This window comes from Microcaecilia unicolor, chromosome 1 (genome assembly GCF_901765095.1).
Source record: "Microcaecilia unicolor chromosome 1, aMicUni1.1, whole genome shotgun sequence".
NCBI lineage: Eukaryota > Metazoa > Chordata > Amphibia > Gymnophiona > Siphonopidae > Microcaecilia > Microcaecilia unicolor.
This window is the reverse complement of record NC_044031.1, coordinates 282,367,901-282,388,724: the sequence shown is the minus strand read 5'-3', so window position 1 is coordinate 282,388,724 and position 20,824 is coordinate 282,367,901. Positions and strand designations below refer to the sequence as shown.

General features: G+C 45.3%; 1 protein-coding gene and 5 non-coding genes across 6 annotated transcripts in view; all 6 read right to left on the bottom strand.

Annotated features, from left to right (window-relative positions):
- GUCY2C (guanylate cyclase 2C) overlaps positions 1–20,824 on the bottom strand; it is a 246,423-nt gene that overhangs the window by 171,422 nt on the left and 54,177 nt on the right. Inside the window, exon 4 of the mRNA XM_030211775.1 lies at positions 16,074–16,079. Within this exon, the coding sequence (XP_030067635.1) occupies positions 16,074–16,079 (6 nt within the window). The remainder of the gene's footprint in view (positions 1–16,073; positions 16,080–20,824) is intronic.
- On the bottom strand, positions 5,376–5,447 carry TRNAP-CGG. The gene has a single exon. It is a non-coding gene; the product is annotated as a tRNA-Pro (tRNA).
- LOC115460835 lies at positions 14,918–15,024 on the bottom strand. The gene has a single exon (XR_003940610.1). It is a non-coding gene; the product is annotated as a U6 spliceosomal RNA (small nuclear RNA).
- On the bottom strand, positions 17,704–17,775 carry TRNAP-CGG. Its single transcript has one exon. It is a non-coding gene; the product is annotated as a tRNA-Pro (tRNA).
- On the bottom strand, positions 19,966–20,072 carry LOC115460834. The gene has a single exon (XR_003940609.1). It is a non-coding gene; the product is annotated as a U6 spliceosomal RNA (small nuclear RNA).
- On the bottom strand, positions 20,675–20,746 carry TRNAP-AGG. Its single transcript has one exon. It is a non-coding gene; the product is annotated as a tRNA-Pro (tRNA).

Here is a 20,824-nt window from a genome sequence, read left to right as displayed (position 1 = left end):
TGAGACCTGCACTTAAAACTCTTTGAGCAAAATATGGATTGTATTAACCTGCAAGAATGAGAGTTACAATTGATAATAAAACTGTGAATTACTTAGAACCAGAGAAACTTCAAGACTTCCTGGGTCATTATAAAATGCAATGATTACCTGACAATAAAGCAAGTTATTGCTATTCAAATAAAATTCTCAATAATTCTACATTCTAAAAACAGGAGTGCTGATTCCTTCTCTTTAACAACATTTGATATATTGTTCTGATGATAGGATATTTGAAGTGAAACTATGGAACAAAACTCTGTGAGGAACATAATGGCATTGCTGCCCTTATGTGAAGGGGCTCCACTGGCATCCTCATTGAAGCTTTTGTCTACAGCTTACATAGTTCTGAACTACTCTGGCCTATATGAAAAAGCTCCTCTGATTGAAATATACATCTTGGAGAAAACCAAATAATTTAACATACTTTTTTTAATACCTACAGAAATGATAATTGTTTGTATAATGTTGGAAAGAATTCTCTCTCTCTCTCTCTCTCTCTCTCTCTCTCTCTTTCTACAGGATGGGTCATCGAGGATTTGTATTTTCAAACCTGTAGGCATAAATTCTGTTTGCATCTAAATTTACTTTTCTTCCTACCTTTGGAAAAAGAATTTCTTCTGCATCACAACAAATCTTGTTACCAGAACACTGTACCAATGATTTTATTGTGAGAATACTGAAAGGAAACTTTAAAACAGTACAGGAACACAAGACCTTTGAAGTCAAAATGATTAAATATTTTGACACCCACCTGACAGGACTTAACAAAGATCTAGGTTTTCTAGCACATTATAAACCATAAAATTCTACTGCTTTGTCACCCTCTTATCACCATGTATATCTCCCTGCCCCTCATCCACCGGGCTCTCCCTGTCTCTTACCTAACCCACCCCACCCCACCCTATGAGACTGTCACTGGAATGCTTTGATGTTTCACTTATATATACTGTTACTTATCAACATTTGCTTATTTCCGATCTGATGAAGAAGGGTTACCTTCGAAAGCTAATAAAAAAATGTATTGTTAGTCCAATAAAAAAAAGTATCATCTTATTTTCTTTTCTATAGTTTAGTTTATTGCTATTTACCTCTAAAAGTGGACTAACAGGGTTACCACAGCTAACATGGAGTGGCCTAGTGGCTAAAGCATAGGTTTTGCAACCCAGAGGTGGCCAGTTCAAATCCCACTGCTGCTCCTTGTGATCTTGGGCAAGTCACTTAACCCTCCATTGCCTCAAGTACAAACTTAGATTGTGAACCCTCCTGGGACAGAGAAATATCCAGTGTACTTGAATGTAACTCACCTTGAGCTACTACCAAAAAAGGTGTGAGCAAAATGGAAATAAAATAAATACTACATCTCTCTAACAAATCCTTTGAAACAAACACCAGATGGCACTACTGCTCTTTGTGGCTTACTGTTCTCTTATCTGCTTCAGTGCCAGGAGGTCTGCAACTTCTCTTACACTTTGGTTTGGTAATTGATCTGAAGGTCATCAGATGTTACTTATCTGCAGGACTTATAATTATGTACTATACGTTACAAACAACCTAGCGCCAGATGCACAAAACCTAACGAGCCAGCATCGTGGTTTTTACACTGGTTCTTTGTAGCTGGTTTAGCGAGCAAGGAATACAGGGAGATATGCACAAAAGGGTTCTCTGAGCTCTTTTCCTGTCACGGTAGCAGCTAACGAAAATTGTGTACAAAGCTATTATAATGAGCTAATTACTATACAAAAATGTGCATGCAAAGCGATGCACAGAAGCAGCTCCTTCCTACCTTAACTATGCTGGTACTGCTTAGAATGACAGCTGAAACAGTAGAGGGAAGAAGCAGCCCATTAAAGCTGATACTGGTAAAGGCTGTGCCAAATAAATTATTTCACTGCATCATTAGTGCTGGGTATTAGGTCCTGCATTTTTATGTAAATCAGACACTACTACTACTACTACTATTTAGCATTTCTATAGCGCTACAAGGCGTACGCAGCGCTGCACAAACATAGAAGAAAGACAGTCCCTGCTCAAAGAGCTTACAATCTAATAGACAAAAAAGTAAATAAAGTAAGCAAATCCAATCAATTAATGTGAACGGGAAGGAAAAGAGGAGGGTAGGTGGAGGCGAGTGGTTACAAGTGGTTACGAGTCAAAAGCAATGTTAAAGAGGTGGGCTTTCAGTCTAGATTTAAAGATGGCCAAGGATGGGGCAAGACGTAGGGGCTCAGGAAGTTTATTCCAGGCGTAGGGTGCAGCGAGACAGAAGGCGCGAAATCTGGAGTTGGCAGTAGTGGAGAAGGGAACAGATAAGAAGGATTTATCCATGGAGCGGAGTGCACGGGAAGGGGTGTAGGGAAGGACGAGTGTGGAGAGATACTGGGGAGCAGCAGAGTGAGTACATTTATAGGTTAGTAGAAGAAGTTTGAACAGGATGCGAAAACGGATAGGGAGCCAGTGAAGGGTCTTGAGGAGAGGGGTAGTATGAGTAAAGCGACCCTGGCGGAAGACGAGACGGCAGCAGAGTTTTGAACCGACTGGAGAGGGGAGAGGTAGTGGGAGGCCAGCAAGAAGCAGATTGCAGTAGTCTAAACGAGAGGTGACAAGGGTGTGGATGAGGGTTGTGGTAGAGTGCTCGGAAAGAAAGGGGCAGATTTTACGGGTGTTGTAAAGAAAGAAACGACAAGTCTTGGCAGTCTGTTGGATATGAGCAGAGAAGGAGAGAGAAGAGTCAAAGATGACCCCAAGGTTTCGAGCTGAGGAGACAGGGAGAATGAGAGAGCCATCAACAGAAATAGAAAACGGGGGGGGGGGGGGGGAGCGGGGACAATCAGCAAAGAGCGAAGGAGGCAATCACATCAGTTTGTAGCAAGCTAATACTAGCAAGAAAACTGAAAGTAGCCCTGTATGATACAGTGGCAAGCCAAGATAATCCTGTAGTACTAACACAATAGAAACATGCAAGAGGGAAAAATAAGAGAACTAGATAACAGGTGAGAACTGAAAGCCAGTCTGATGTCAAAACTTGAGAATGGTAGGCTGTGATACCTTTTAACAGGACTGTTGTATATAAACTGGCAGTCATGCAGGCCTCTTCTTTCCTTCCAGGGATGGCTGCACACCCCTCCCCCTCTAGAATCACAAAGTTTAATTCTTTCTGGGCTTGCAAAACAGCTGAGGCTCCTCTTTCAGAAGTCATGGAACACCTGCCCCTCTACCCCCATCCTACTGGTTGCAGAAATCAGTTCCTGATTGGCAAATCAGCAACACTTCTGGTTTGCTACTTCTCAGCTCAAAAGCCAGTGCTTTATTTACTGTTGTATTTGCATTTTTGCAGTCATGTTGCCTGGGGAAGGAGAGGAAGAGCTGAACAGAAGCCAGGGTGAGTGATCAGTCACAACAAGCACATTTAACACAAAGAACAAAACAAACAAAAAAAGGCTACCTCTACTGCTTTCATACACACAGCTTGTCTGAATGTATGAAAGCCATCTGTAGCATGCACTGAGCAGCCGCGCTTAGTGATTGGCTGCTCTAGATATGCTCAGCTGACTGAGTGGCTTCCCCCCTATCACATGCAAATGAGACTGTTTGCAAAAGCAGGGAGCAGCTCATTTGCATGTGATTTCCTTAGGGAAATTTTTACCAAGGTGGAAATACAGATTAATTCTTTCCAGTTCCTTTGTGCATCTGGGCCTAATGATAATTTCTCTTTTATACCTGCAGCTCAGCTGACACTTGAATCGCCCATGACTGAAAGACAGCATACTCAGGTGGATATATTCTCTTCACAGCAGTACTAATTTCTCAAAATAGAGGTTATTGTAATCAGTTATAATAAACTATTTGGTTCAGGATACTTTATTGGCTAATGGTACTTTTTCCTTAGGAATACGGGTCATTCATTACATGAAAATGTTTATGATTACCATGTGCATGTACTACTTATTCATTTCTGAGAGGCCCTTTTACTAAGCCACATATGTGCATCCTACGCGCGTCAATTTAGAGTTACCACCCAGCTACCACGTGGCATGGGTGGTAATTTCATTTTTTATGCGTGTCCACTACGTGCGCTTGAAAATAAATTTTATTTTCCTACGTGCGGCGGAAACCAAGCAGTGATTGTCGTTCTACGCGCGTACACGATTACCGCACAGTTACTGCATAAAATGTTACTGCTAAGTCAATGTGTGGCGGTAAGGTCTCAGACCGAAAATGGAAGCGCGCCCATTTTTATTTTGCCGCACATCCATTTTAGGCAAAAATAAAAAAAAGACATTTTTTACAGGTGCGCTAAAAAATGGATCTGTGTGAACCCAAAACACGCATCTATACTAGCGCAGCCCATTTTTCAGTGCACTTAGTGAGCTATATCTCACAATTTAATTTCAAATACATAAATCATTGAATTACAATTAATATTATATTAGTCACCTTACTTTCTAACTCTTCTTATTCTCTTACCTATCTATATGTTCCATCTTTGCTTATTTTCTTCACTATCAATTAAAATGTTCTATTACGTATTCTATTGACTTTCTCAGTATTATACTATGCCATACTTTGTATTGTTATTTGAATATTTTTACTGCTGTAATTGCCTATTGCTTATATTTAATGTATTCTTATTCTACACCGCCTTAAGTGAATTCATTCAAAAAGGCGGTAAATAAATCCTAATAAATAAATAAAATAGATATCTGAAACACCTTTGTTATACACATAATAACTTAATAAAACCACATAGTCCCATAGCCCTATCCCCCTGTTTTTCGAAGTAAACCAGGCAAATAAATTCTCATGCCGGATAGCGTTCTGAATATATCACAGTCAGTATGCCATATTATTATATACGTTGCGCAATTAAACTGAAGAAACTACTCAAACAAGGGGGGTAACTATTCACATTTGAAATATTGGGGTTTGTTTTCTCTGCTAAGCATGGCTATATTCTGTTACCAGCGGAGTGTCTCACCTTATGTTTCGGCTTATTATGCTTCATAAACCTGTTGGGTTCTGGTTTCAAACTGCTATAAGGCAGATCTAAAAAAAGAAAATCTAAAGGCACATGTTGCTGTTTAGAATTTCAGGGAGGTTTCTTTCTCACAACTGAGTTTTGCCAAAGCACAGAACCAGATGCTTCCACACTAGTAAAGATCAAGGTAAGCCTCCTAAACTGTGCACTTGGGCTCTTCCTCAGGCTCAGTCTTTGTAGAGAAATCAGGAAAGGTTTTGATATAGAGAAACTCTGTATATGCATTCCTAGAAGGCACACCAAGTGGGATAAGGACCACCTGGTACCTTTAGAGGTCCACAGTACAGCTAAAAAACCAAGAGGGCTCATCCGGGATTTGAACCCGGGACCTCTCGCACCCGAAGCAAGAATCATACCCCTAGACCAATGAGCCACAGAAGACTTGGCTGCTTGTCTGCTATGGAACAGCTATCTTTTTGCCTTCTGCTGCTCATTCAGCTGAGAACTACAGCTTTTGTGTGGGGAAATCTTGCCTGACCAATTTACTTCAATTCTTTGAAGGAGTAAACAAACATGTGGACAAAGGGAAGCCAGTTGATATTGTTTATCTGGATTTTCAAAAGGCGTTTGACAAGGTACCTCATGAAAGGCTACAGAGGAAATTGGAGGGTCATGGGATAGGAAGAAAAGTCCTATTGTGGATTAAAAACTGGTTGAAGGATAGGAAACAGAGAGTGGGGTTAAATGGGCAGTATTCACAATGGAGAAGGGTAGTTAGTGGGGTTCCTCAGGGGTCTGTGCTAGGACTGCTGCTTTTTAATATATTTATAAATGATTTAGAGATGGGAGTAACTAGCGAGGTAATTAAATTTGCTGATGACACAAAGTTATTCAAAGTCGTTAACTCGCGACAGGATTGTGAAAAATTAAAGAAGCACCTTACGAGACTGGGAGACTGGGCGGCTAAATGGCAGATGAGCAAGTGCAAGGTGATGCATGTGGGAAAAAAAGAACCCGAATTTATAGCTATGTCATGCAAGGTTCCACGTTAGGAGCTACGGACCAAGAAAGGGATCTGGGTGTCGTCGTCGATAATACACTGGAACCTTCTGCTCAGTGTGCTGCTGCGGCTCGGAAAGCGAATAGAATGTTGGGTATTATTAGGAAAGGTATGGAAAACAGGTGTGAGAATGTTATAAGGCCGTTATATCGCTCCATGATGCGACCGCACCTTGAGTATTGTGCTCAATTCTGGTCGCCGCATCTCAAGAAAAATATAGTGGAATTGGAAAAGGTGCAGCAAAGGGCGACTAAAATGATAGCGGGGACGGGACGACTTCCCTATGAAGAAAGACTAAGGAGGCTAGGGCTTTTCAGCTTAGAGAAGAGACAGCTGAGGGGAGACATGATAAAGGTATATAAAATAATGACTGGAGTGGAACAGGTGGATGTGACGCGTCTGTTCACGCTTTCCAAAAATACTAAGACTAGGGGGCATGCGATGAAACTACAGTGTAGTAAATTTAAAACAAATCTGAGAAAAGTTTCTGCACCCAACACGTAATTAAACTCTGGAATTCTTTACCGGAGAACGTAGTGAAGGAGGTTAGCTTGACAGAGTTTTAAAAAGGGTTAGACAGTTTCCTAAAGGACAAGTCCATAAACCGCTACTAAATGGACTTGGGAAAAATCCACAATTCCAGGAATAACATGTATAGAATGTTTGTACGCTTTGGGAAGCTTGCCAGGTGCCCTTGACCTGGATTGGCCGCTGTCGTGGACAGGATGCTGGGCTCTATGGACCCTTGGTCTTTTCCCAGTGTGGCATTACTTATGTACTTATGTAGAGCTCCTCTAACTATTCCATGGCCGAACCCACCCTCCGCCCGGTCCCTAATCCTCTCCTGCTCGATCCTTGGCTTGCGACAATCATATAGTAGAAATCCATTAATACAAGAGAAGTCTTATATTCTATCGTCTCCCTGGTCTACGGGGTATCAGTCTTACTTTGGATGCAAAAACAGAGTCCCCACAAAGACTGCGATGAGAAAGTCACTTTTTTACAATTAGCTAGTCAAAGCTGTGCTCAGATTAAGCAACACCTTACCAGTAGATGCTCTAGAGAAAGCAAGAAGGGCTAAACCATTGCCCCATTATGACTACATTACCCAAGAGATACCCTTCTCATCAATTTGTGCACAGCTTTTACCAGAGGAACAAGTACCGCCTGCTCTTTTCTATATCACTCTCATTTTTTTATAGCATACATTTTCATTCTAAGCAGCTAATACAGAGTCTAGTTAGAGTCTAAGAAACATTCTTTTTGCTATTCAGAAAAGGATTCAAAAAGGATTCTTTCCGCACAGCCCGCCTGAGCTTCCTCAACTGTACAAATGTTGCTCTGAAAGCAGCAAAGCTACTCCAGCTTGCCCCAGTCCACCCGAGCCAGCTTCTCCCTGCTTGCTTGCTCCAGTCCAACGGTTCCAGCTTGTTCCAGTCCGCCGATCCACCTTCCCCCTGCTTGTTCCAGTCCATCTGCTTCAGCGTGTTCCAGTCCGCCTGATCCCAGCTTGTTCCAGTCCGCCGATCCAGCTTCCCCTCTGCTTGTTCCAGTCCATCTGCTTCAGCGTGTTCCAGTCCAATTGCTCTAGCGTGTTCCAGTCCGCCTGATCCGCCTGATCCGAGCTCATTCCAGTCTGCCCGATCCCAGCTGTTCCAGTCCGCCTGATCCCAGCTTGTTCAGTCCGCCGATCCAGCTTCCCCCCTGCTTGTTCCAGATCATCTGCTCCAGCCTGCTTGTTCCAGTCCAACTGCCCCAGCGTGTTCCAGTCCGCCTGATCCCAGCTTGTTCCAATCCACCGATCCAGCTTCCCCCTTGCTTGTTCCAGTCCATCTGCTCCAGCCTGCTTGTTCCAATCCAAATGCTCTAGTGTGTTCCAGTCCGCCTGATCCGAGCTCGTTCCAGTCTGCATGATCCCAGCTTGTTCCAGTCCGCCGATCCAGCTTCCACTTGCTTGCTCCAGTGTTCCAGTCCACCTGTTCCAGCTTCTCCCTGCTTGTTCCAGTCCATCTGCTCCAGCCTGCTTGCTCCAGTACACCTGCTCCAGCCTGCTTGGTCCAGTACATCTGCTCCAGCGTGTTCCAGTCCGCCTGAACCAGCTTCTCCCTGCTTGTTCCAGTCCATCTGCTCCAGCCTGCTTGCTCCAGCTTCTCCCTGCTCATTCCTGTCCATCTGCACCAGCTTGTTCCAGCCCACCTGCTAGCTTGTCAGCCATTGACTTACTTGCCTGCCTGCTAACTTGTCAGCCATTGACTTACCTGCTCTCCAGCTTCTCCCTGCTCGTTCCTGTCCATCTGCACCAGTATGCTCCAGCCCGCCTGCTAGCTTGTCAGCCATTGACTTACTTGCCTGCCTGCTAACTTGTCAGCCATTGACTTACCTGCTCCCCAGCTTCTCCCTGCTCGTTCCTGTCCATCTGCACCAGCTTGTTCCAGCCCGCCTGCTAGCTTGGCAGCCATTGACTTACCTGCTCTCCAGTCCACCAATTCCAAGCCTCCAATCCAGCTTTTCCGCTCTATCTGCTTCTCACCTCAGTCACTACACATATACCTGTTACACCGCAATCACTACTTATGGCCCCTGTCCACATTCTCTTCCTTGCCCTGTCCCTTCCTAATCTTTTTCCCCTCCCCCTACCGCTGTCTACCGCTGAAACTCATTGCCCACCCATGTCCCCTCCCGTCCTGCTCGCTACAGCAATACCTTATTCACCCCATCCCTCACCACCTCACCATCTCTCTTGTCCCCCTCCTCCTTCCTAGCTCTTAACCTTCAACACTTCCTTCCTGCCATTAACCCATCACAATTCCTCCTAAGTGCATCCCGTCTTCGTCGCCTTCGTCGCCCGACCTCCCCCACCCTCCTCCGCACTCTCTTGCTCCTCCTCCTCCTGCTATCTGCGGGAGACATTAATCCTAATCCAGGCCCCCCTCACCTGTCCTCCTCCTATCCATGCAAACGATTTCATGATGCCTCCAATCTCGTTTCTATTCCCCTCCTCCCCCCCTTCTTCCCTCCCCTTCTCATGTGCCTTGTGGAATGCCCACTCGGTCTGCAACAAACTGCCCTTCACCCACGATCTCTTTATCTCTCGTTCCCTTCAACTGCTCGCCCTAACTGAACCTGGCTCTCCCCTGACGACTCTGCCTCAGTCGCGGCCCTTTGTCATGGAGGTTATCTCTTCTCCCACACTCCCCGCCCAGCTGGCCGCGGTGGAGGCGTCGGGCTACTACTCTCGCCCTCCTGTAGTTTCCAACCCCTCCTCCTACCGTAGTCTCACTGCTTCTCATCCTTTGAAGCACAATCCATCCGGCTATTCTACCCATTGCCACTCAGAGTGGCAGTCATTTACCGCCCCCCTAATAAATCCCTCTCTTCCTTCCTCACCGACTTCGATGCCTGGCTTTCCGTTTTTCTTGAACCCTCATCTCCGTCCCTCATTCTCAGAGACTTTAACATACACGTTGATGACCAATCCGACCCTCATGCTTCTCAGTTCCTCACTCTAACATCCTCCTTCAACCTCCAGCTATGCTCCACCACCCCTACTCACCGAGACAGCCATTGTCTTGACCTCGTCCTCTCCTCTTCCGGCTCTCCCTCCAATTTCCACGCCTCAGCTCTTCCTCTCTCCGATCATCACCTAATCACCTTCACACTTCTTCACCCCCCCCCCCTCAACCCCGTCCAACTTTAACCACTACCTCCAGGAATCTCCAGGCTATTGACCCTCCCACCCTATCCTCTAGTATTTCTAATCTCCTCCCCTCCATCATGTCCTCCGAGTCTGTCGACAAGGCTGTCTCCGCTTACAATGCCACTCTCTCCTCTGCTCTGGACACCCTCGCACCATCCACCTCCCATCCCACAAAGCATACTAATCCCCAGCCTTGGCTGACCCCTTGCATCCGTTACCTTCGCTCCTGGGCCCGATCTGCTGAACGCCTCTGGAGGAAAGCTTGCACCCATTCAGACTTCCTTCACTACAAATTCATGCTATCCTCCTTCCACTCCTCCCTATTCCTTGCCAAACAGGACTATTACACCCAATTGACCAATTCTCTCAGCTCCAACCCCCGTTGTCTCTTCGCCACCTTTAACTCCCTCCTCAAAGTGCCCTCCGCTCCCCCCCCCCCCCCCCGCTCTGTCCTCAATCACTGGCTGATTACTTCCGCGAGAAGGTGCAAAAGATCAAACAGTGACCATCAAACGGTTTGTTTTGATGTAACAGCTCATGTGGATGGCAGCCACTCCAAACTCAAAGTCCTGGATTTCAAGCGAGCTGACTTTAACAAAATGGAAGAATACCTGAGGAAGGAGCTGATGGGCTGGGAGGACATAAGAGAAGTGGAAGGACAGTGGTCCAGGCTAAAAGAAGTAATAAACAGGGCCACAGACCTTTATGTAAGGAGGGTAAATAAAAGCAAGAGAAAAAGGAAACCGATATGGTTCTCAAAGCAAGTGGCTGAGAAAATAAAGGCTAAAGAGTTAGCGTTCCAGAAATACAAAAAATCTCAAGTAGAGGAACACAGGGAGGAATACCGGATGAAACTGAAAGAAGCCAAGAGAGAGGTACGTCTGGCGAAGGCGCAAGCGGAAGAACAAATGGCTAGAAATGTACGGAGGGGAGACAAAAACTTCTTCAGGTATATTAGTGAAAGGAGAAAGACTAAAAAGGGGATTGTGAGACTAAAAGATACAGCAAAACGCTATGTAGAAAATGATGAAGAAAAAGCCAATTTGCTAAATAGATACTTTTGTTCTGTTTTTACTGAAGAAAATCCTGGGGAAGGACCGAGAGGGACTGGCAAAAGTACACCTGAAAACGAAGTGGATAGAGCACCGTTCACGGAAGAGAGTGTATATGAACAACTTGGAAAGCTAAAGGTGGACAAAGCCATGGGGCCGGACGGGATCCACCCCAGAATACTGAGGGAGCTCAGAGAGGTTCTGGTGGGTCCTCTTAAAGATTTGTTTAATAAATCCTTGGAGACGGGAGAGGTTCCGAAGGATTGGAGAATGGCGGAGGTGGTCCCTCTTCACAAAAGTGGGGATAGGGAAGAAGCTGGAAACTACAGGCCAGTAAGCCTCACTTCGGTTATTGGAAAAGTAATGGAAGCCATGCTGAAGGAAAGGATAGTGAATTTCCTGGAAGCCAATAAGTTGCAAGATCCGAGACAACATGGTTTCACCAAAGGGAAGTCGTGCCAAACGAATCTCATTGAATTCTTTGACTGGGTGACGGGAGAATTAAATCAAGGACGTGCTATGGACGTCATCTACTTAGATTTCAGCAAGGCTTTTGACACGGTTCCCCACAGGAGGCTCTTGAATAAACTAGAAGGGCTGAAGATAGGACCCGAAGTGGTGAACTGGATTAGGAACTGGTTGACGGGCAGACGCCAGAGGGTGGTAGTGAATGGAGTTCGCTCGGAGGAGGGAAAGGTGAGTAGTGGAGTGCCTCAGGGATCGGTGCTGGGGCCCATTCTGTTCAATATATTTGTGAGTGACATTGCCGAAGGGTTACAAGGTAAAGTTTGCCTTTTTGCGGATGACACCAAGATTTGCAACAGAGTGGACACCCCGGAGGGAGTGGAAAACATGAAAAAAGATCTGAAGAAGCTGGAACAATGGTCTAACGTTTGGCAATTAAAATTCAATGCGAAGAAATGCAAAGTGATGCACTTAGGGAGTAGAAATCCAAGGGAGGCGTATGTGTTAGGTGGGGAGAGCCTGATAGTCACGGACGGGGAGAGGGATCTTGGGGTGATAGTATCTGAGGACCTAAAGCCTATGAAACAGTGCAACAAGGCGGTGGCCGTAGCGAGAAGGTTGCTAGGCTGTATAGAGAGAGGTGTGACCAGCAGAAAAAAGGAGGTTTTAATGCCCCTGTATAAGACGTTGGTGAGGCCCCACCTGGAGTATTGTGTTCAGTTTTGGAGGCCATACCTTGCGAAGGATGTTAAAAAAATGGAAGCGGTACAAAGAAAAGCTACAAGGATGGTAAGGGAGTTGCGTTCCAAGACGTATGAAGAGAGACTTGCTGACCTGAACATGTATACTCTGGAGGAAAGGAGGAACAGGGGTGATATGATACAGACGTTCAAATATTTGAAAGGTATTAATCTGCAAACGAATCTTTTCCGGAGAGGGGAAGGCGGTAGTACGAGAGGACATGAAATGAGATTGAAGGGGGGCAGACTCAGGAAAGATGTCAGGAAGTATTTCTTCACGGAGAGGGTGGTGAACGCTTGGAATGCCCTCCCGCGGGAGGTGGTGGAGATGAAAACGGTAACGGAATTCAAGCATGCGTGGGACAGGCATAAAGGAATCCTGTGCAGAAGGAATGGATCCACAGAAGCTTAGCTGAAATTGGGTGGCGGGGGAAAGAGGGGTTGGCGGTTGAGAGGCTAGGATGGGGGAGGGCAGACTTATACGGGGTCTGTGCCGGAGCCGGTGATGGGAGGCGGGACTGGTGGTTGGGAGGCGGGAAATACTGCTGCACAGACTTATATGGTCTGTGCCCTGAAAAAGACAGGTACAAATCAAGGTAAGGTATACACATGAGTTTATCGTGGGCAGACTAGATGGACCGTGCAGGTCTTTTTCTGCCGTCATCTACTATGTTACTATGTTACTATGAGGCTTATTTTCAAAGCACTTAGCCTCCCAAAGTTCCATAGAAACCTATGGAACTTAGCCTCCCAAAGTGCTTTGAAAATATGCCTCTATGTAACCTTGAGTTCACTACCAAGCCATCTCCTCCTCTTCACCCTTCAACCCTCTCCCTCAACCAACCAACCCAGGCCTCTTTCTCCTCCTTTCCTGATATCAACGAGGAGGAAACCGCTCACCTTCTTTCCTCCTCGAAATGCACCACCTGCTCTTCTGATCCCATCCCCACCAACTTACTTAACATGATCTCTCATACTGTCCCCCCCCCCCCCCCATCTGTCATATCCTCAACCTCTCTCTCTCCACTGCAACTGTCCCCGACACCTTCAAGCACGCCGTAGTCACACCTCTACTCAAAAAAACCATCACTCGACCCTACCTGTTCCTCCAACTACCGCCCCATCTCCCTCCTACCCTTCCTCTCCAAAATACTTGAGCGTGCCGTTCACAGCCGCTGCCTTGATTTTCTCTCCTCTCATGCCATCCTTGATCCACTTCAATCCGGTTTTAGCCCTCTACACGCGACAGAAACAGCACTCTCTAAAGTCTGTAATGACCTGTTCCTTGCCAAATCCAGAGGCCACTACTCCATCCTCATCCTCCTCGATCTATCCGCCGCTTTTGACACTGTCAATCATGACTTACTTCTTTCCACACTGTCCTCATTTGGGTTCCAGGGCTCTGTCCTCTCCTGGTTCGCCTCCCATCTCTCCCACCGCACCTTCAGAGTTCACTCTCATGGATCTTCCTCCACCCCCATCCCGCCATCTGTTGGTGTTCCCCAGGGATCTGTCCTTGGACCCCTTCTCTTCTCAATCTACACCTCTTCCCTGGGCTTCCTGATCTCATCTCATGGTTTCCAGTATCATCTCTATGCTGATGACACCCAGCTGTATCTCTCCACACCAGACATCACCGCGGAGACCCAGGCAAAGGTATCAGCATGCTTATCCGACATTGCTGCCTGGATGTCCAACCGCCACCTGAAACTGAACATGTCCAAGACCGAGCTCATCGTCTTTCCACCAAAACCCACTTCTCCTCTTCCTCCACTTTCTATCTCAGTTGATAACACCCTTATCCTCCCCGTCTCATCTGCCCGCAACCTCGGAGTCATCTTTGACTCCTCCCTCTCCTTCTCTGCGCATATCCAGCAGATAGCCAAGACCTGTCGCTTCTTCCTCTTTAACATCAGCAAAATTCACCCTTTCCTCTCTGAACACACCACCCGAACTCTCGTCCATGCTCTCATTACCTCTCGCCTTGACTACTGCAACTTACTCCTCACCGGCCTCCCACTTAGCCATCTATCCCCCCCTTCAATCTGTTCAGAACTCTGCTGCACGTCTTATATTCCGCCAGAACCGATATACTCATATCACCCCTCTCCTCAGGTCACTTCACTGGCTTCCAATCAGATACCGCATTCAATTCAAGCTTCTCCTTCTTACCTACAAATGCACTCAGTCTGCCGCCCCTCACTACCTTTCTACCCTCATCTCCCCTTACGTTCCCACCGGAAACCTCCATTCACAGGACAAATCCCTCCTCTCAGTACCCTTCTCCACCACCGCCAACTCCAGGCTCCGCTCATTCTGCCTCGCCTCACCCTATGCTTGGAACAACCTTCCTGAGCCCTTACGCCAAGCCTCCTCCCTGTCTGTATTCAAGTCTTTGCTTAAAGCCCACCTCTTCAATGCTGCGTTCAGCACCTAACTCTTACCGTTCAGTAAATCCAGACAGCCCCAATTTGACTGCCCCTATCAGACTGACTGTTCACTTGTCTTTTAGATTGTAAGCTCTTTGAGCAGGGACTGTCCCTCTATGCTAAATTGTACAACGCTGCGTAACCCTAGTAGCGCTTTAGAAATGTTAAGTAGTAGTAGTAAGAATAGTTTTTATTGCTCTGGACTGGAAAAATCCTGCACTCATGTGGTGGTGGTGGTGGTGGAGGGGGGGCCTTTTTCAAATCCAGGGCACATAGATCACATCTGACTTGGACTCTTCTAAACTCAGCTCAAAGATCCAGAGCAGGGAGACTGTATGGGAGACTCCTGCACTGGAAAAGGGAAATGAGTTCTCTGTAAGAATGTGTGCTTCTTCAGAAAGAAATAGCACAATCTTTTTCATGAAACAAACTGAACACCCCTTCCGGGGTAGGAAGGCAAAAAAATATGGCACGCTTCATGAATTTGAGTGTCATCCTTGCGCAGGGGCCATGCTAATCTTCTCTGTATCGTTCCAATTTTAGTATATGTGCTGCCGAAGCAAGCACAAACACACAGCTCAGCTAGTCATTATTTAAAGCTCCTCTCACAATCATCTTTCCAGCTCAAGGTGACCTGGGTTGTACCATGGGATAGTGATGAGGCAACACTTCCACCTCTCCCCCAACAGTATCGTAAGGGTCTCAGACCTCAGCATCCACAGCCAGTTGAGCACACGACAAGCAGTGCCAGGTTCTTCTCAGTCCCTGAAGACGCAAGGCATTATGGATAGCTCTTTATGCAGATACTTTCTGACATCACAAACTCCTGTCCCTGCGCAGGTAACAGTGTGTGGTATACATTGCTCTCACTGAGTCCGTGAGATTTTTGCTGCCTCTTGGAGGTTTGATCCTTCCCTTCCCCTCTCCCCCTGGCCTCCTCCAGGAGCAGGCCCTCATGAATGACTTCACAGGAATTAGAGTGATGGAATGCCATCGTCACCCGAGTATTGATTTTCCATCTGCCTTCGCCCTCCAACAATTTAGCTTCAAGATGTCTTGAGGAGCATTAAGGCTGTGTCTCATGTAAGGAGGATGCTCAGCAGACCCATGCCAAACCTTACAGATGGATTGTATTCTAGTTTTACACTGCTGTGTGTATGTGGATTCCCTGAAGGCGTGTGCTAATTGGGCTTGGACCCACCTGGTAGCTTTAAAGGTCCACAGTACAGCTAAAAACCCAAGAGAGCTTGTCTGGGATTTGAACACTGGACCTCTCATGCCCTAAGCAAGAATCATACTCCTAGACCAACAAGCCACAGAAGACTTGACTGCTTGTGTGCCATGGAATGGCTATCTTTTTGCCTTCTGCTGCTCATTCAGCTGAGAACTACTGATGGAGAGTTGCTCTAACAGTTCCTTTGTGCATCTAGGCCTAGAATGGTAATTTCTCTTTTATACCTGCAGCTCAGCAGACACTTGAATCGCCCATGACTGAAAGACAGCATATTCAGGTGGATATATTCTCTTCACAGCAGTACTAATTTCTCAAAATAGAGGTTATTGTAATCAGTTATAATAAACTATTTGGTTCAGGATACTTTGTTTGCTAATGGTACTTTTTCCTTAGTTATACTGGTCATTCATTACATGAAAATGTTTATGATTACCATGTGCATGTACTACTTATTCATTTCTGAGGGGCCCTTTTACTAAGCCACATATGTGCATCCTACGCGTGTCAATTTAGAGTTACCACCCACCTACCACGTGGCACGGGCTGTAATTTCATTTTTTATGCTTGTCTACTAAGCGCGCTTGAAAATAATTTTTATTTTACTGTGCGGCGGAAACCAAACAGTGATTGTCATTCTATGCGCGTACACGATTATCACACAGTTACTGCATAAAACCTTACAGCAAAGTGGAGGAATGGCCTAGTGGTTAGGGTGGTGGACTTTGGTCTTGATAAACTGAGTTCAATTCCCACTTTAGGCACAAGCAGCTCCTTGTGACCTGCACAAGTCACTTAACCCTCCATTTCTCCATGTAAGCTGCATTGAGCCTGCCATGAGTGGGAAAGCACAGAGTGCAATTTAAATAAATGACTGTGTGGTAGTAAGGTCTCAGACAAATAATGGAAGCATGCAAATTTTTATTTTGCCGCACATCCATTTTAGGCAAAAATAAAAAAAGACATTTTTTACAGGCGCGCTAAAAAATGAATCTGTGTGCACCCAAAACATGCACCTATACTAGCGCAGCCCATTTTTCAGTGCACTTAGTGAGCTATATCTCACAATTTAATTTCAAATACATAAATCATTGAATTACAATTAATATTATATTAGTCACCTTACTTTCTAACTCTTCGTATTCTCTTACCTATCTATATGTTCCATCTTTGCTTATTTTCTTCACTATCAATTAAAATGTTCTATTACGTATTCTATTGACTTTCTCAGTATTATACTATGCCATACTTTGTATTGTTATTTGAATATTTTTACTGCTCTATTGCTTATATTTAATGTATTCTTATTCTACACCGCCTTAAGTGAATTCATTCAAAATGGCGGTAAATAAATCCTAATAAATAAATAAAATAGATATCTGAAACACCTTTGTTATACACATAATAACTTAATAAAACCACATAGTCCCATAGCCCTATCCCCCTGTTTTTCGAAGTAAACCAGGCAAATAAATTCTCATGCCGGATAGCGTTCTGAATATATCACAGTCAGTATGCCATATTATTATATACGTTGCGCAATCAAACTGAAGAAACTACTCAAACAAGGGGGGTAACTATTCACATTTGAAATATTGGGGTTTGTTTTCTCTGCTAAGCATGGCTATATTCTGTTACCAGCGGAGTGTCTCACCTTATGTTTTGGCTTATCATGCTTCATAAACCTGTTGGGTACTGGTTTCAAACTGCTATAAGGCAGATCTAAAAAAAGAAAATCTAAAGGCACATGTTGCTGTTTAGAATTTCAGGGAGGTTTCTTTCTCACAACTGAGTTTTGCCAAAGCACAGAACCAGATGCTTCCACACTAGTAAAGATCAAGGTAAGCCTCCTAAACTGTGCACTTGGGCTCTTCCTCAGGCTCAGTCTTTGTAGAGAAATCAGGAAAGGTTTTGATATAGAGAAACTCTGTATATGCATTCCTAGAAGGCACACCAAGTGGGATAAGGACCACCTGGTACCTTTAGAAGTCCACAGTACAGCTAAAAAGCCAAGAGGGCTCATCCGGGATTTGAACCCGGGACCTCTCGCACCCGAAGCGAGAATCATACCCCTAGACCAATGAGCCACAGAAGACTTGGCTGCTTGTGTGCCATGGAACAGCTATCTTTTTGCCTTCTGCTGCTCATTCAGCTGAGAACTACAACTTTTGTGTGGGGAAATCTTGCCTGACCAATTTACTTCAATTCTTTGAAGGAGTAAACAAACATGTGGACAAAGGGGAACCGGTTGATATTGTGTATCTGGATCAAAAGGCGTTTGACAAGGTACCTCATGAAAGGCTACAGAGGAAATTGGAGGGTCATGGGATAGGAGGAAAAGTCCTATTGTGGATTAAAAACTGGTTGAAGGATAGGAAACAGAGAGTGGGGTTAAATGGGCAGTATTCACAATGGAGAAGGGTAGTTAGTGGGGTTCCTCAGGGGTCTGTGCTAGGACTGCTGCTTTTTAATATATTTATAAATGATTTAGAGATGGGAGTAACTAGCGAGGTAATTAAATTTGCTGATGACACAAAGTTATTCAAAGTCGTTAACTCGCGACAGGATTGTGAAAAATTAAAGAAGCACCTTACGAGACTGGGAGACTGGGCGGCTAAATGGCAGATGAGCAAGTGCAAGGTGATGCATGTGGGAAAAAAAGAACCCGAATTTATAGCTATGTCATGCAAGGTTCCACGTTAGGAGCTACGGACCAAGAAAGGGATCTGGGTGTCGTCGTCGATAATACACTGAAACCTTCTGCTCAGTGTGCTGCTGCGGCTCGGAAAGCGAATAGAATGTTGGGTATTATTAGGAAAGGTATGGAAAACAGGTGTGAGAATGTTATAAGGCCGTTATATTGCTCCATGATGCGACCGCACCTTGAGTATTGTGCTCAATTCTGGTCGCCGCACCTCAAGAAAAATATAGTGGAATTGGAAAAGGTGCAGCGAAGGGCAACTAAAATGATAGCGGGAACGGGATGACTTCCCTATGAAGAAAGACTAAGGAGGCTAGGGCTTTTCAGCTTAGAGAAGAGACAGCTGAGGGGAAACATGATAGAGGTATATAAAATAATGACTGGAGTGGAACAGGTGGATGTGACGCGTCTGTTCACGCTTTCCAAAAATACTAAGACTAGGGGGCATGCGATGAAACTACAGTGTAGTAACTTTAAAACAAATCTGAGAAAAGTTTCTGCACCCAACACGTAATTAAACTCTGGAATTCTTTACCGGAGAACGTAGTGAAGGAGGTTAGCTTGACAGAGTTTTAAAAAGGGTTAGACGGTTTCCTAAAGGACAAGTCCATAAACCGCTACTAAATGGACTTGGGAAAAATCCACAATTCCAGGAATAACATGTATAGAATGTTTGTACGCTTTGGGAAGCTTGCCAGGTGCCCTTGACCTGGATTGGCCGCTGTCGTGGACAGGATGCTGGGCTCTATGGACCCTTGGTCTTTTCCCAGTGTGGCATTACTTATGTACTTATGTAGAGCTCCTCTAACTATTCCATGGCCGAACCCACCCTCCGCCCGATCCCTCATCCTCTCCTGCTCGATTCTTGGCTTGCGACAATCATATAGTAGAAATCCATTAATACAAGAGAAGTCTTATATTCTATCGTCTCCCTGGTCTACGGGGTATCAGTCTTACTTTGGACGCAAAAACAGAGTCCCCACAAAGACTGCGATGAGAAAGTCACTTTTTTACAATTAGCTAGTCAAAGCTGTGCTCAGATTAAGCAACACCTTACCAGTAGATGCTCTAGAGAAAGCAAGAAGGGCTAAACCGTTGCCCCATTATGACTACATTACCCAAGAGATACCCTTCTCATCAATTTGTGCACAGCTTTTACCAGAGGAACAAGTACCGCCTGCTCTTTTCTATATCACTCTCATTTTTTTATAGCATACATTTTCATTCTAAGCAGCTAATACAGAGTCTAGTTAGAGTCTAAGGAACATTCTTTTTGCTATTCAGAAAAGGATTCAAGAAGAATAATTTTTATTGCTCTGGACTGGAAAAATCCTGCACTCATGTGGTGGTGGTGGAGGAGGGGGGGCCTTTTTCATATCCAGGGCACATACATCACATCTGACTTGGACTCTTCTAAACTCAGCTCAAAGATCCAGAGCAGGGAGACTGTATGGGAGACTCCTGCACTGGAAAAGGGAAATGAGTTCTCTGTAAGAATTTGTGCTTCTTCAGAAAGAAATAGCACAATCTTTTTCATGAAACAAACTGAACACCCCTTCCGGGGTAGGAAGGCAAAAAAAATATGGAACGCTTCACAAATTTGCGTGTCATCCTTGCGCAGGGGCCATGCTAATCTTCTCTGTATCGTTCCAATTTTAGTATATGTGCTGCCGAAGCAAGCACAAGCACACAGCTCAGCTAGTCATTATTTAAAGCTCCTCTCACAATCATCTTTCCAGCTCAAGGTGACCTGGGTTGTACCATGGGATAATGATGAGGCAACACTTCCACCTCTCCCCCAACAGTATCGTAAGGGTCTCAGACCTCAGCATCCACAGCCAGTTGAGCACACGACAAGCAATGCCAGGTTCTTCTCAGTCCCTGAAGACGCAAGGCATTATGGGTAGCTCTTTATGCAGATACTTTCAAGACATCACAAACTCCTGTCCTGCGCAGGTAACAGTGTGTGGTATACATTGCTCTCACTGAGTCAGTGAGATTTTTGCTGCCTCTTGGGGCTTTGATCCTTCCCTTCCCCTCTCCCCCTGGCCTCACAGGAATTAGAGTGATGGAATGGTATTTGTCTTGCCCAAAATGCCATCGTCACCCGAGTCTTGCTTTTCCATCTGCCTTCGCCCTCCAACAATTTAGCTTACACCTTACAGATGGATTGTATTCTAGTTTTACACTGCTGAGTGTCTGTGGATTCCCGGAAGGCGCGCGCCAATTGGGCTAGGGCCCACCTAGTAGCTTTAGAGGTCCAGAGTGCAGCTAAAAACCCAAGAGGGCTTGTCCGGGATTTGAACCCGGGACCTCTCGCACCCTAAGCGAGAATCATACCCCTAGACCAACAAGCCACAGAAGACTTGGCTGCTCGTGTGCCACGGAACGGCTATCTTTTTGCCTTCTGCTGCTCATTCAGCTGAGAACTACTA